The 13,685-nt window shown below is 38.7% G+C and overlaps 1 protein-coding gene across 2 annotated transcripts in view; it reads right to left on the bottom strand.

Moving 5' to 3' along the window:
* Positions 1-13,685, bottom strand: part of ccdc88ab (coiled-coil domain containing 88Ab) — a 78,876-nt gene that overhangs the window by 8,943 nt on the left and 56,248 nt on the right. For both annotated transcript variants that reach the window (XM_073834346.1, XM_073834348.1), the window contains 3 exons: positions 12,598-12,788; positions 8,974-9,376; positions 8,049-8,122 (listed from right to left, as the gene is read on the bottom strand). In XM_073834346.1, coding sequence (XP_073690447.1) covers positions 8,058-8,122; positions 8,974-9,376; positions 12,598-12,788 — 659 coding nt within the window. In that variant the 3' untranslated portion in view covers positions 8,049-8,057. The remainder of the gene's footprint in view (positions 1-8,048; positions 8,123-8,973; positions 9,377-12,597; positions 12,789-13,685) is intronic.

Here is a 13,685-nt window from a genome sequence, read left to right as displayed (position 1 = left end):
GCAATTGAATGTGTCTAAGACAAAAGACATGATAATCGATTTTAGAGCAAAAGCACACTCTTCCCAGGATACTTTTATTAGTGGTGTGAAGGTGGAATGTGTGGACAGTTATAAATATCTAGGGACCATTATTGACAACAAATTGAGCTTTGATGTGAATACTGAGGTATTATGTAAAAAGGGACAGCAACGGCTATATTGTTTAAGGAAATTAAGATCATTTAATATAGATAAGACATTAATGGAAATGTTCTATAAGTCTTACATTGAGTCTGTTTTGTCCTTTTCTATTAGTTGTTGGTTTGGTAATCTTAGTGTTAAATATAAAAGTGCTTTAAATAGAATTGTCACACTTAGTGGAAAGATCATAGGTAAAGAGCAAAGAAATTTGTCATCATTGTTTAATAGAAATATTTTGAGTCGGGCTAGAACTGTGCTAGCTAATAATGATCATTTCCTGTTTTCAGAGTTCTCTTTGCTTCCTTCTGGTTCCCGATATAGACTGCCAAAGATGAAAAGTAATCGATATAAATACTCATTTGTCCCTTGTGCAATAAGGCTTTTAAATGGTTCTTGAGGAAATTTGTTAGGGTATGTGATATTTATGTTTATGTATTGTATGAGTCCGTCTGTTTCTGATCATAGCTGCATCTAAATTGCCCGTAAGGGATTTTAATAAAGTTTGACTTGAGTTTGACTTGACTTAAAGGCAGGACAGTTTGTTGTTAAATGACATTGTGATGTGATTGTGCGACCACAACACAAAATTGCATAGAATACACAACGGATCTCTCAAATCTCAGCATTGAATATGATTGTGAATATGTTTCAAAAAGGTCATTTAGTTTTGTTATTAAAACTAAAAAAATAAATATAACAATATCATATATTCATTTTTAAATAGGCTACAACATTGATTTTTTTTTTTAACATTTACACATTTGAACAATTACATTTAAAAATAGGGCACTATGTACTGTGTTCTCCATCTGGTTGTGTTCAGATTCCTGTCACACTTCAAACAACTGCTTCTAAATCTGTCATTATGCTATATACTGTCACCCAGTGTTGGACTCAATGTTTTTGTCAACTTGTTTTCTCTCATTTAGGACTGGTTTTGTGTTTCTATTTGCATCTGATTAATCGTAAGCCTCATTATCAACGTTTTTGAGTGAAAAAAGCGTTTTGTGTGCTATTTTATCATTTGAGTCACAGTTGCTAAAAGGTCCTTAATATATTTTAAAAATAGCTTCATTGTTGCTAGGTGACTTTTGAAGAAAAAGTTCCTAGGGTAGTCTAAAAAATTTCTAAATCTAGCAACAAAATTGCTGAGTTGTCAACACTGCAGTGGACAAGAAAAACTAATTTATCTTATTAGTACGGATGAATCGGATCATCGAAGGTCGGCAGCAAAGACATCGGTTCATAAAATGGGATTAAATACATAAAGAATATTCGTATTATTGAACATATTCAATTATTGCTGGTTTGAGTTTCACAGTTTTTATTCATTTTGAGGAACACTGTATCTGTTTTGTAGTGAGTGAGATGAATTAATGCATGTTCACATTTATTCTAGAACTAAAGGAACATCTTACTCATGATTTCAGGGACAGGAGAGCTTTTAATCAATGAATGGGGGAAAGTAACAGGTGTTACTTATTTGAAAAAGTAACTCAGATATTTTCTTGTCAATTAAAAAGTGATGCGTTACTTTACTAGCTACTTGAAAAAAAGTAATCTGATTATGTAACTCGTGTTACTTGTAATACGTTATCATCCTCAACACTGGTTGTGAGATTGTCTGTGCTGGAAAAGCAGTCAAATCCAGAGTTTGAGTGAGATGAGCTGCTGATCAGGGTCATGCTTCATCAGATCAGTGTTTCCTCCATCTCTAACACAGCAGACTGAGCTCCTGACGTGAGCGTGTGAGATGGAGATGTGATGAGGATCAGGAACAGGTTTGTCCTGTTGGAGCACAGACTCATGCTATGAGGAAACATTCTCTGACTGCATTTACATCACGTCAGCTCGTGATATGTGATACTCATAAACAATCCATTACCAGTCTGAGAAATGAGGCTCGTCTCAAACAGACCATCAGAGTGAACTTCTGTAGCCGTATCTGGGTGATTCTTAGACTATGGGCACTTTTATGTACCTTGGTCATATTTTTAAAAATACATACAATTTTGGACAAATTCCTTTCTTTGGCAAGCTAACAATAAAACCAATCTAAAAAAAAAAATGTACTACCTTTCTATTAAGATTTTTTCATACTTTTCAACCTTCTTATAGGTGTCAAAATCAGTGTTTTCTCCTTGTCGCACACCCAGACTTTTAAACTTCAACAATGAAAATACAGTTTAAAAATATGACTTATCTGGTAACTATTAAGGTACCTGAATTAGGCACTAGTAAAATAATTAAAATACAGTATTTAATGTGAGACCTCTATCAATATTACCTTTTATACAAAATATAGCTGTGGCACAGTATTGGTGTCATTTCCAGCACAACACTGGAATGTATCTTTAAAAAGTTTGTGTGAAAGATTTTTTAGGTGGTTTCAATGGAAATGTTGAGTGACATCAGAGCACATGTTGGACATTTTCATCAACAACAAATGAAGAAAAATCAAAGTAAATATTGCTTGATCAGTGAATATGTTTATTCTACGTCATTTCCACCACATACTGTAGCATCAAGGGTGTTATTGAAAAGCTAAAAATTTTAAGTTAAGAGTATTTTACATACACGAAATGCTAAGTACTAACTCAAAGCTGTCTTCCATTTTTTCACAAAAAACTACAGAAATGTCATTTCCAGCTCACTGTCCTCTGTGCTGGAAATGACATTTATGGTTACAAAGTACAATTGATATGGGTTGTGAGAATAGATTTGCACGACTGCAAATGTTTCAATCCAGAAACAGTCATGTTCCAGCATTGGGATGAAGCTTCCCTACATTTACCTTCATTTCTTGTCATTTCCACCAAACACATTTTTTTTAAATATTTAAAAGGTTCTCATCACACATTAAAAAAAAAAAAATCCAATTTATGACCCATGCTCTACTTAATAAAAAAACCAAAGTTATTTTATTTTTTAAATAACAGCTGTATATTGAGATGCACATTTGTTCAATGCAGGTCAAAAATAAAAAGAAAATATGAACCATTTCTCTTGTAATCTAAGTTTGTCCTCTTACAGACCTTAAAACTAGACAAATTATTTAAACTTATGAGACTGTGTTTTTTTTTTCTTCAAATTGTCAAGGCTAAAAGTGCACCTAGTTGAAGAAACGCCCATATCTCTGTTTAATTGATGACTCAGTCATTATTTGAGTTTGTCTGATGTGTATTTCTGTCTGGTTTCGTCATATCTGTCAGGACAATGATGACATACATCATCCTGCTTTTATAGTCTCACTTCTGATAAACTTGATTTTCTCAGGTTATATAATTTAGCCGCATACAGTCGTATCTCATCATGTCGTGTAGTTTGTTTCTGAACAGCAGAACGGCTCTGTACTGTTCAGACTACAACATACTGAATGATTTAAATGAGAAATGTCATGCTATTAGAATGTTAACACATACTTTATTATAAAACACACTGAAAAACACATCTGAGTGAATCCAGATCTAATGAAGTGCTTTGGGGTTTGGCTTAGTGTTCAACATGAAATTATAAAACAAAAATATGATACTTAACCTTCTGGTGCTGTTCAGGCCATTTGGAATGGGAAAAAAAGTTAGTTTTTAGAATTTTTATTTTTGTTGGAATGGAATAAAACTTGGCTAAGGCAGACATGATGTAAAGGTTAAATGGATGAAAACAAATGAGTGGAAGTGGAACATTTTGTGAAAACAAACTAAATCTTCATGACTTTGATTGTTTTCAGTTTTAGATTATAAACAAATTATTTTATTTTTTAAAATTCTTATAGTATTTCTGTGCATTTTTACAAACTTTTTTTTTTTTATAAACTTTTTAGTTTCTTTTTCAGTATCAATAATCTACCAAGTGTCTTTTCCACATTGTGTGCATAATTATTATGCAATTTGATATTGTGATTTTTTTCCAAGCACATTTTACCAATTCCAAACCACATCAATCTTAGTAACTATTATTAATTTTGTATTTCATCATTTATAAGTGATATATAATTGTGAATGAAGGCTAGAAGTGAAAAATGCCTTATACTCAGGTGTGCTTTTATGGGTAAAAAGAGCTTTAATACTGAAATTGCAAAATCAAAATTGCAAAATGAAATCATGACCACTGGACAGCAAAATGCTCATTGGGTCAGCAGAATCAGAAAAAAAAAAAGACAGGCCAAGAATATAAAAACACATCAACTTAGCTCTTTTTAGTCCATCTTTGTCATAGTCATAGTCTTTGCTCATTGCTGTAGCAGCTCACACTTATACAAATAAAGCTGCTTTAAAAGGTTGTTCACAGCGACGCCACTGAAGAAGCATTTTTGGTTCCACAATGAAGCATTCAGTCAAAGGTTCTTTAAAGAATCTCTTTCTTACCTTTTTATAATCTGAAGAACCTTCTTTCACCACAAAGAACCTTTTGTGAAACAGAAAGGTTCTTCAGATGTTAAAGGTTCTTTACGAAACTATTGAAACAAAAAAGGTTCTTCTATGGCATCGTGAAGCACCTTTATTTTGCTGATACCTCAGGAATCACTCTCAACCTCTTCTTTTTATAAAGCTTTTTCAAACAATCAATCTTTATGTATGTAATAATCACAGTCACACAGCATGTGTCATAAGTAAGGGTCATTTTTGAATGTGTCTTTTCTCCAAAACTCTGCAAATTCTGTATTGCAATAGTTTTTTTTTTATATTTCTCATGGACAATTCATATTTTTTTTAAAAGGTAAATCTATGTATTTTCTATTTTTACCTGTAAAGGCAAACCTGCCTACTAATTCTGTACACCTGAATATAAGAAGTTTTTCATTTTTAGCCTTCATGGGCAATTATACATCACTTATAAATGATTAAATACACTGTGTTTGATGTCATTTGAAATTGGTACAATGTTATTGGGGAAAAAAATGCCTAATAATTATGCAAACTTCAGTCTGTGCTCCAAAGAACTGAACATTTACAACAAGTTGGAAATGTCATCTTCAGGTCTGTGCTCCACAAACGGTTAACAGGTAATACATGGATTATAACTACTGCATTAAGATTAGTAGCATAAAATCATCTTAAAATGTATTTAGTTGAAAAAAAAAAGGTAATTTTATACAATAGAATCATTTAATAAGGGGGAGGTATATTTTGTGAACAGATGCTTTGAAGGTGTGACTATCTCATGTTCTAAAGTACAGAATGTTTTTGGTTATTTGTATTTATGATCACATCCTTAATTCCTTATCAGGACCAAAACAACACTGACTGAGTCTAAACTAAACTGAAGGTTCTGTTTCTACTCTTCTGTGGTCAAAGCTGTCAAACACTGGAGTCAGAAGCACCAGCTCTGGAGCCCAGAGGACATCAGATGATCGTCACACACCGCTATCACTTCACTATCTGCTCTCTCTGAACCAAATCACTCTAAACCCTCATGCTCTTCCTCTGAGTCCACACTGTGCACATTAGGGGAGTGTGATTTGGGACAGGGTCAAACCATCATCTACAGACCCTACACACATCAATCAAACCTCTCTGACTTCACTTGTTCTGCAGAACAGTACAAGACAGAATCTGAAACACATTGGGAACCAAACAGCACTGGACCCTCTTCACAAGACTGAGATGATGTGTTTCAACAGTCATCTGCATCACAAATCCCTTATAGTTAGTGTATAAATGTATGTGCATTTATTAAACTATAATTTACATTATATCACCTTTTCATCAAATGATAAAAAAAAAACAGTAAAAGCTAATGTGAAGATGTACAGCGTCTATGGGAAAGACAGTACATTTGACAGCCAATATCAGTCTCTCTCAATTTTTTTTTCCTTTTCAGAAAGTCATGAAAACACTATCATGGAGTTTTTCTTTGCTATTTATGCAAATGGGAATGCAAAAAATATATTTGTGGTACTCTCCCATTCACTGCTCTCGGATTTTACCCAACTATGACGACTTCTGCAGCTGAGAAACTAGGAATTTGTGAGAAAGGTCTGTAGGGTCTCCACATCCCAGCATATAAGGAGCCAGAGACCTCCAAAGAGGAGGAGCTTACAGCACACGTGGGCAGAGACACAGTTTAGGGTTAGAGCTAAAGCTCCGCCCATCTGGAGCTGCTCTGGCCTATCAGAGCTTTCAGTGGAGTCAAACCACACACTGAAGAAGATGAGCCACATTGTAGACACATCAAGAAAAATGTCCCAGAAACTCACTTGAACATGTCAGTGTGACTTTAACTGTGCAAAATCACATCTTACACATTTAAAAACATTTTAAAAACTCAAAAAAAGTCATTGATTCACAAACCATATAATCAGACAAAAGACAGGCCCCTATTCTGTCTGATCTGAATATCATTTCTGTCAAATTCCCAGAGGATGATGGGAACCTTGAACATGATAAAATCCAGAATTAGCAGATCCATTACCAATCTTTCCTTTTCATATTGGCTTTTTATTGTAATGTGACGGTGTGAAGAAAAGAACTTGTGAATGGTTTAGTTTGGTTGATTTGGTGCACACAGTTCCACGGTAAAATACAGTTCAGCTTCATCTCAGTAGAATACATTCAAACAACTGGATCTACATGATCCTTCAGAAACCATTCCAATATGATGATCTACTGCTCAACAAACATTTCTGATTATTACCAATGTTAGAAAACAGTTGTGCTGCCCATTACTTTTAAAATTTTAGGATTCACAGATGAACAAAGTAAAAAAAAAAAACAGCCTTTATTTGACATAGAAAACTTTTGCAACATTATAAATGTCTTTACTGGCACTTTTGGTAAACTTAATGCTTTTTTGATAAATACAAATATAAAAAAAGGCTTTTTTTAACGTGGCTGATAAAAAAAAAACATTGAGTTCTGCAATTAATATTTTTGCTTAATGTCGTAAATTAATCGAAATAATCCAATCAATCATTTTTTTTCACTGTCTGAAGGGTTTAACTAATGTTTCCCATTACCTGATCGCGCTATATTAGGACCGTGAAACGAGAGCGCGGATGAACGATCCTCGTGTACGCGCTCGTGCCCGAACATGCAGGACACGCGCACGTTCAACACTCCGTCCGGTGAGTAAACCGCGCTCGTCTCTCAGTGACTGAGACGCAGGTAAGTGAGAGTATAGCGGACGACTCTAATAGGAAAAATATTGATATCAAAGGTTTTAACTAGCACTTTTATTACATATTTATCGTGAAAATTAATACGCAAGATAAAGCGAGGGAAAACGAACAGATCGCTCTCATTCAAACAGAGAGAGATTAAGATGATCCAAAAACACCAAACAATCTACTGTATATAAAAGAGCTAAATATAATGGCATTATGCGAATATTGTTTTAACATTTTATGGTTGTGCGCCTTCCACAGACGATATAAATACATATAAATACATTTAGAGCACTTAACTTAGTGATTGCTATTGGCATGTGAAGAGACTTTCAACCCACAGAACAAAAACGTCTTTGAACCAAATCAGCTCATTGTAAAAATATTTCTGATTGATGCCGTTTGATTCTAGGTATTGATTACTGAGATAATGATTAGTGATGAATGCATCAGGATCCTGGTACTTTGGGCTGGAGGTGGACTAAGAGAAGTTCTTGAAGGTTTTCCTGCTGAAAAAAAAAAAACAGCTAAAATCAGCCTAGACTGGTTGGCTGGTTTTAATGGGTCATTGCTGGTCAGCAGGCTGGTTTTAGATGGGTTTTGGCCAATTCCCCAGCCTGGCCAGGGAGACCAGCTAAAACCAGCTAAGACCAGCCAACCAGCCTAGGCTGTTTTTTTTTCAGCAGGGTTAACAGTGACCCTATTGGTCATAAAGGTAAGCGTTTCCTGAGGATGAGCATCATCTGAGGAGGACTGTGACACTCACCGTGTGAATTCAGGACAAACTCTGAGCTCCACCTCTGCTTTTAGACTTCCTGTTTTCCTGTGGCACTTCCACATCTGCAGAACGAAAGCAAGCCACACTTCAACGGGACATTACAGAAGAATCAATATAACGAAGTCCCTGGAGGTCCGGCCACACATCACACGTTAAACACGAGACGCTCATCCTGATCAGTGCTGTCAGAATGGAGCGAGGAGGATAAAGCCATGCACACAAACACCATCAGAAACCCGTGAACAGCCAGGCGAGTGATTTCAACAAGACAATCAGAGGAGCATCATGGGACTTGTTCTACAAGCCTGATTTTCATAAATATGAAAGCAGATCAGCCTCCGCTAGCGGTGACACACACAGACAGCAGGTGGAGATGACGGACCGCACCGGTTAATTACACAGTGATGGAGGATCAGTTCAAAAGAATCACAGGATTATGATCGTCACATGATAAAGACATAAAACAGACACGGGCACCGCTACGACCAACTCATGCAGACAGGGGTCGGGGTCCGGCAGAGTCACCGAAGCTCATGCAGTCACACGCAGCCGTACTCGTACCACAGCGACTGACCGTCCTCAGAGGGGAAACCGGCCTCGGGCTCGGCGTCGGCGGGACGCTCTTCTGAGCTCGCCCCGCCGCCGCCGCCGCGTTTGCTCGCAGGGGCTTTATGGGGAGGGCCGCTAATGTTACTAACGAGAGACGCGTTGAGCGACAGGATGGCCTGGTTTCTAGCGCCGCCCGTCACCGCTGGCTCGCTAAAGATGGAGTCCAGAAAGATGGAGTCTACGGTGAAGGAGGGACCTAGAAAGGCCTGCAGGCTGGACAGCTCGGGCTCCTCTACGCTGCAGGGCATGCTAGCGGACTTGGGCAGGGCTGCGTCGGGGGCCTGGGGGACGGGGCCGTACTCACTGGAGGCGCTCTTGGTCCTGGAGGGCGAGGGGTCCACCAGCACGGGCTGCCGGCTGTCCTTGGAGAGCAGGTCGTGGATGCTGGTCCGCCGGACGGTGCCCTCGGCCGTGGAGATGACGCTGCTGGCGCGGGGCAGCCCCGACGACGAGTCCAGGCGCTCCGAAACCGACGCCGCTTTGCTCTGAGACGACAGGGAGGCTCGGGGAGGCGCTGAGCCTTTGGCGCGGGTGCTCTCGGCCTTGCGCAGGCTGGGACGTCCCGGTTGACCGGCTCGCGCACCACCGGAGTCCGACGGCGCGGCCTTGCCGCTGGCAGAGCGTAAGATGCCCCGGCTCTTCACGCGCTCTTTGGACGCCTGCGGCGCGGATCCGGACAGACGCGACGATTGTGCTGAGAGAGCATCCTGCGCAGGAGAACAGAAAACACACTTACATACAGATTTGACCACAAGTGTCAATTATAGCACATGTAAACCAGACGTCTGTGATGTGTTCGCAGGAACTCACTGATGATGACTGGCCAGTGCACTAACCATCAGAGAACTGGGGTCAGTAGGAAATCAATACTTTTATTCATCATGGATGCATTAAATTGGTACCCTGGAAATCCAGAGGTCTCGCGAGAGCACAATTTGAATTGTCTCTGCAAGACACTCTGGCATCGAGCAATGATGCAGGTTACTGCAATACGTAAGCAATTGTGGGAACCAATCAAATCGGTGTATCTGATGTAGGCGGGACAGAGGCGAGCTAAGCTGATGATGACAGCACTGCGACGTCCGAATCATATAGTAAACTTTGAAAGATGTCGCTACAGATGAACAACAGGTTGTTTGAAGCGGCTTTGGCCGCTACAATGAACGAGTTAGACTTGGCTTTCCATATAAAAGAGGAACAGAAAACCGAAAACTCGAATCGTTCCTTTGCAAGAAGGATGTTTTTGCTGTTTTGCCGACTGGATACGGCAAGAGTTTAATCTATCAGTTCACGAGTTCACGCTTACATATAATTAGCCGGAGAATAGTAGCGCATGTTTGGCGTGCTGTCCGGTGAAGGGCTTCGAGCTCGGGAGTGGCCCGAACCCAGAGTACGTTGCCCCCCAATAGAAGTAGCGAGAACTCGGAGTGAGGAGATGGGGTGGTGGAGGTTTACTGATAAACCATCGAGTGAATTGAGGTGAGTCAGCTGTATTTAAACCTATGGCGCTGATTGACTTGTGATGTTTACGCTAAGCATCTGACGCGCTTCTCCCGAACTTTGTTAATGAAACATCATTTAGCTCTGCTGGTAGCTAAGGGTGTATTGTTGTGATTGGTCGTGGCGTTATCCAATTGCGTGCAGTTAGAGTTTCAAATGCATGCTTGGTGCCGCCCCTCGAGTTAGGCAGTTTTCATTGCTCGATCCCAGACCCTTAATCTTAATAGATTAGGGTCTGGATTTTTCCAGGCTATTAAATTGGTCAAATGTGACAGTAAAGACATTTATAATGTTACAAAAGACTTTTAAACTTAAAAATAAAATGTATGACGGTTTTCTCAAAAATACTGGGCAGCACAACTGTTTTCAACATTGACAATCATAATCATAATGTTTCTTGAGCAGCAAGATCAGCATATTTACGATGCCGTTTTAGTACCACAAAATCTAAAATTTTAAAGTCAGAACTCCAAAAACAAAGTCCAAATTTTTCGAGAATAAAGTCAAAATTAAATCGTAGCAATTAAAGTGCTAATATGTTGAGAGTATAGCCTATATTGCACATGCAGATAGCCTGGATTGGGAGCAATGGGAGAAACTGCAAGGCCACTGGAATTTATTTGAATATATGTGGGATTATTAGCAGAAATCAAACCTTGTGTTATACTCATAGGGACAGTATGCTTGGAAATAATATTTCACATCTTCAATTGCATTTATTAGGTCTATTTGTAGTGCACCAGCCACTCAATAATAGCAATAAGCTTTGTGCTTTTGATACTTTTAATATAAAACAAAGATCAGCTTTAAAAATATGTCAGTTTTATAGTGAAATACAAACAATGTGTCTTGCAATAATGTGTTTTTCACTCTCTTTAATGTAGCGGGACATATCGCTGTATTTATGTGAATCAATCGTCTTTTAGATTACAATTAGACTTTTTTGGGTGAAAATTCCACCACCTATTCCGCAAAAATGTCTGTGGCGTCCAACATTTCATTCCTCACATGTATTTAATTCTAAATAATAATAAAACTGGACTCCAACTCGTTAACATAAGTTATATTGTTGTCTTTCCTGAGGTATAACTATTCACAAGCTGTTTTGTTCACGGTATGACAAAAAAAGCCACCCAGTAATAGCAATAATTTTGTGCTTTGTTGCTTTTAATATAACACAGCTCCGCTTTCACATTCTGTCAGTTCTATCATGAAATACAAATAATGAATGTGTTTTCACAACACAATATGAATGTAATGGAATATCATAAGTAATGAAAAAACAGTATAGCCTAATTTAAGGAAACAAAAAAAAAAAAAAAAAATAGGATGATTGATTCACATGCCGCTTAAACTGAAGCGAGTACAGTGATCTGTCACGCCACATTAAAGAGTGTGAAAACACATTGTAAGACATATTGTTCGTAAATCGCTATAAAACTGACAGATTTTGAAAGCTGAGGCTCTGGAATATCTCCCAATCTGGGCCATTTGCATACGCAATAGGCTACAATATACCCTCAAAATATTATAACTTTATTATACTAGGGTTACTATAACTCCAATCTCATAACTGCTATGAATTCTAGTCATTTTGACTTTATTCCGGAAATATTATTTTGGCTTTATTCTAAATAAATGTATGATTAAAGTCATAATATTTCAGGAATAAAGCTGAAATATTATTGACTTTAATCATACATTTTTTATTTAAGTGGCACTAAAATGCCATTGTAGCATATTAGAATGACTTCTGAAAGATCATGTGACAATAATGGAAATAATCGTTCACTGTTTTTCTGTATATTTGCTTAATTACATTGGTAGTGTTTGTGGGTTGAGTTTATGCCTGTGAAATCATCAGTTTGTTTTACTTTAATATGGAAAGTGATTCTGATCTCCAGCCGTACAGTCGGTCACAGACGGACACCTACTGGGATAACAGAGCTGCTCTATTACTGTGGTTGACTGATTTCAGATGACCTCATCCCTGAGTGGAAACAAAAACAAACCAAACCAAACCGTGACTGATTGGTTTATATGCCTGTCTCTTCCTGTCTGAGTGGGTGGTTCTTGACCGGAGTAAGGCCACGGTAAACAGTTCTGCTGCCCATTCAGTGCTGCTAGATATTGGTCAACAAATATGGCTTGCTGTTTTTGAAAGAGGCTTAAACCTGAGGCTCAAGTTAGAGCCCTGCTATGACTGTACAATGTAAAGGAAGGATGAAGGAAATAGAGGAGAAGGGGAGGTGGACAGATGATGGAAGACTGCTGCTTATATAGACTCATATCGGACTGAATGATTAGGCTCCTCCTGAACCTATGTCTGGAGCTTCATTGAGAGGTGTGTTTGTGGTGTGATGAGCGTCGTGTGTGTGTGTGTGTGTGTGTGTGTGTGTGTGTGTGTGTGTGTGTGTGTGTGTGTCACCTCTGCTGGCTCTGTGCTCTCCTCCAGGAACTGCTGCAGGGAAACAATCTCACTTCCTGCAGATTTGGCCCTGCGTTTGCCATCCAGAGAGCTGTTCTGCGCCGCCGTCTGCCTCACGGGACTGTCCAGACTCACACTGACGTCTCCGCTGCTCTCGCTGTGAGGCCGACTCGCACTGCCGTTCATCACACCTGAGTGACACAAACACATTTAAATATTGAAATAATGAACATTAGAAAAAAAAAACGAATTAAAGCTCCAAGGAGCAATTAACGGGGCCCTTGCACCTGGGCTCACCACCACCAGGTGGCTTTAGGAAAACAGCAAATGGTGGACAATATGCTTTTAATATAGGAGGAATATTTCAATAGTGTTGGCATTCAGATGAATTCAAGCCAGGACTTAAGTTAATGTAAAAGAAGTAATTTCCCATTGCCAGCAGGTGGTGCTATGATAATAACTGAATATTGGCCTTCAGAAGTGTTCAGGCCAGGACTCTTATCAAACATGTGAAGTTTGGTGCAGATTGGACATAGCATGGCAGAGTTATAGCAACTTCCTGTTTCATGGCGAAACATCAACATTTGTCAGGCCGCCACGGACACACCCTTCAACGAAAACTCAAGATCTTTGCAATTTAACGTCACAAAGGGCTTTAGATTAAACTGACCAAATTTGGTGCTGATCTGAGTAAATCTCTAGGATGTGTTTGATAAAATGCAACCCCTAGAAATGCAAAAACGCCACAAAATGTGTCAGATTAAGCAGTGATGAAGGCATTGCATTATTACATACTGTATTATAAGGAAAATTATAAAAAGAAGAACCCAGATAAGCATACACTGTCATAGTCGTGTTTACTCAGCTGCAGCGATAGGCATTTTCTGGGTTTCTTCTTCGGTCGTGTTTGGAGTTTCTGCGCAAGAGTGCCCTCTGTCCTTTGGATGAAGATTTACTGCTGATCACAGTCGCAGCTTCTGCCTAATCACGATTGCAATCTCGTTTCGATTTATCGTGCAGCCCTAATGTATAATGAGTCAGTGATTCAGTAATGGGTGTGAATTAGAGGTCGACCGATATATCGGGCC

Source organism: Garra rufa, chromosome 2 (assembly GCF_049309525.1).
Source record: "Garra rufa chromosome 2, GarRuf1.0, whole genome shotgun sequence".
Taxonomy (NCBI): domain Eukaryota; kingdom Metazoa; phylum Chordata; class Actinopteri; order Cypriniformes; family Cyprinidae; genus Garra; species Garra rufa.
This window is presented reverse-complemented; position numbering and strand designations above follow the sequence as displayed.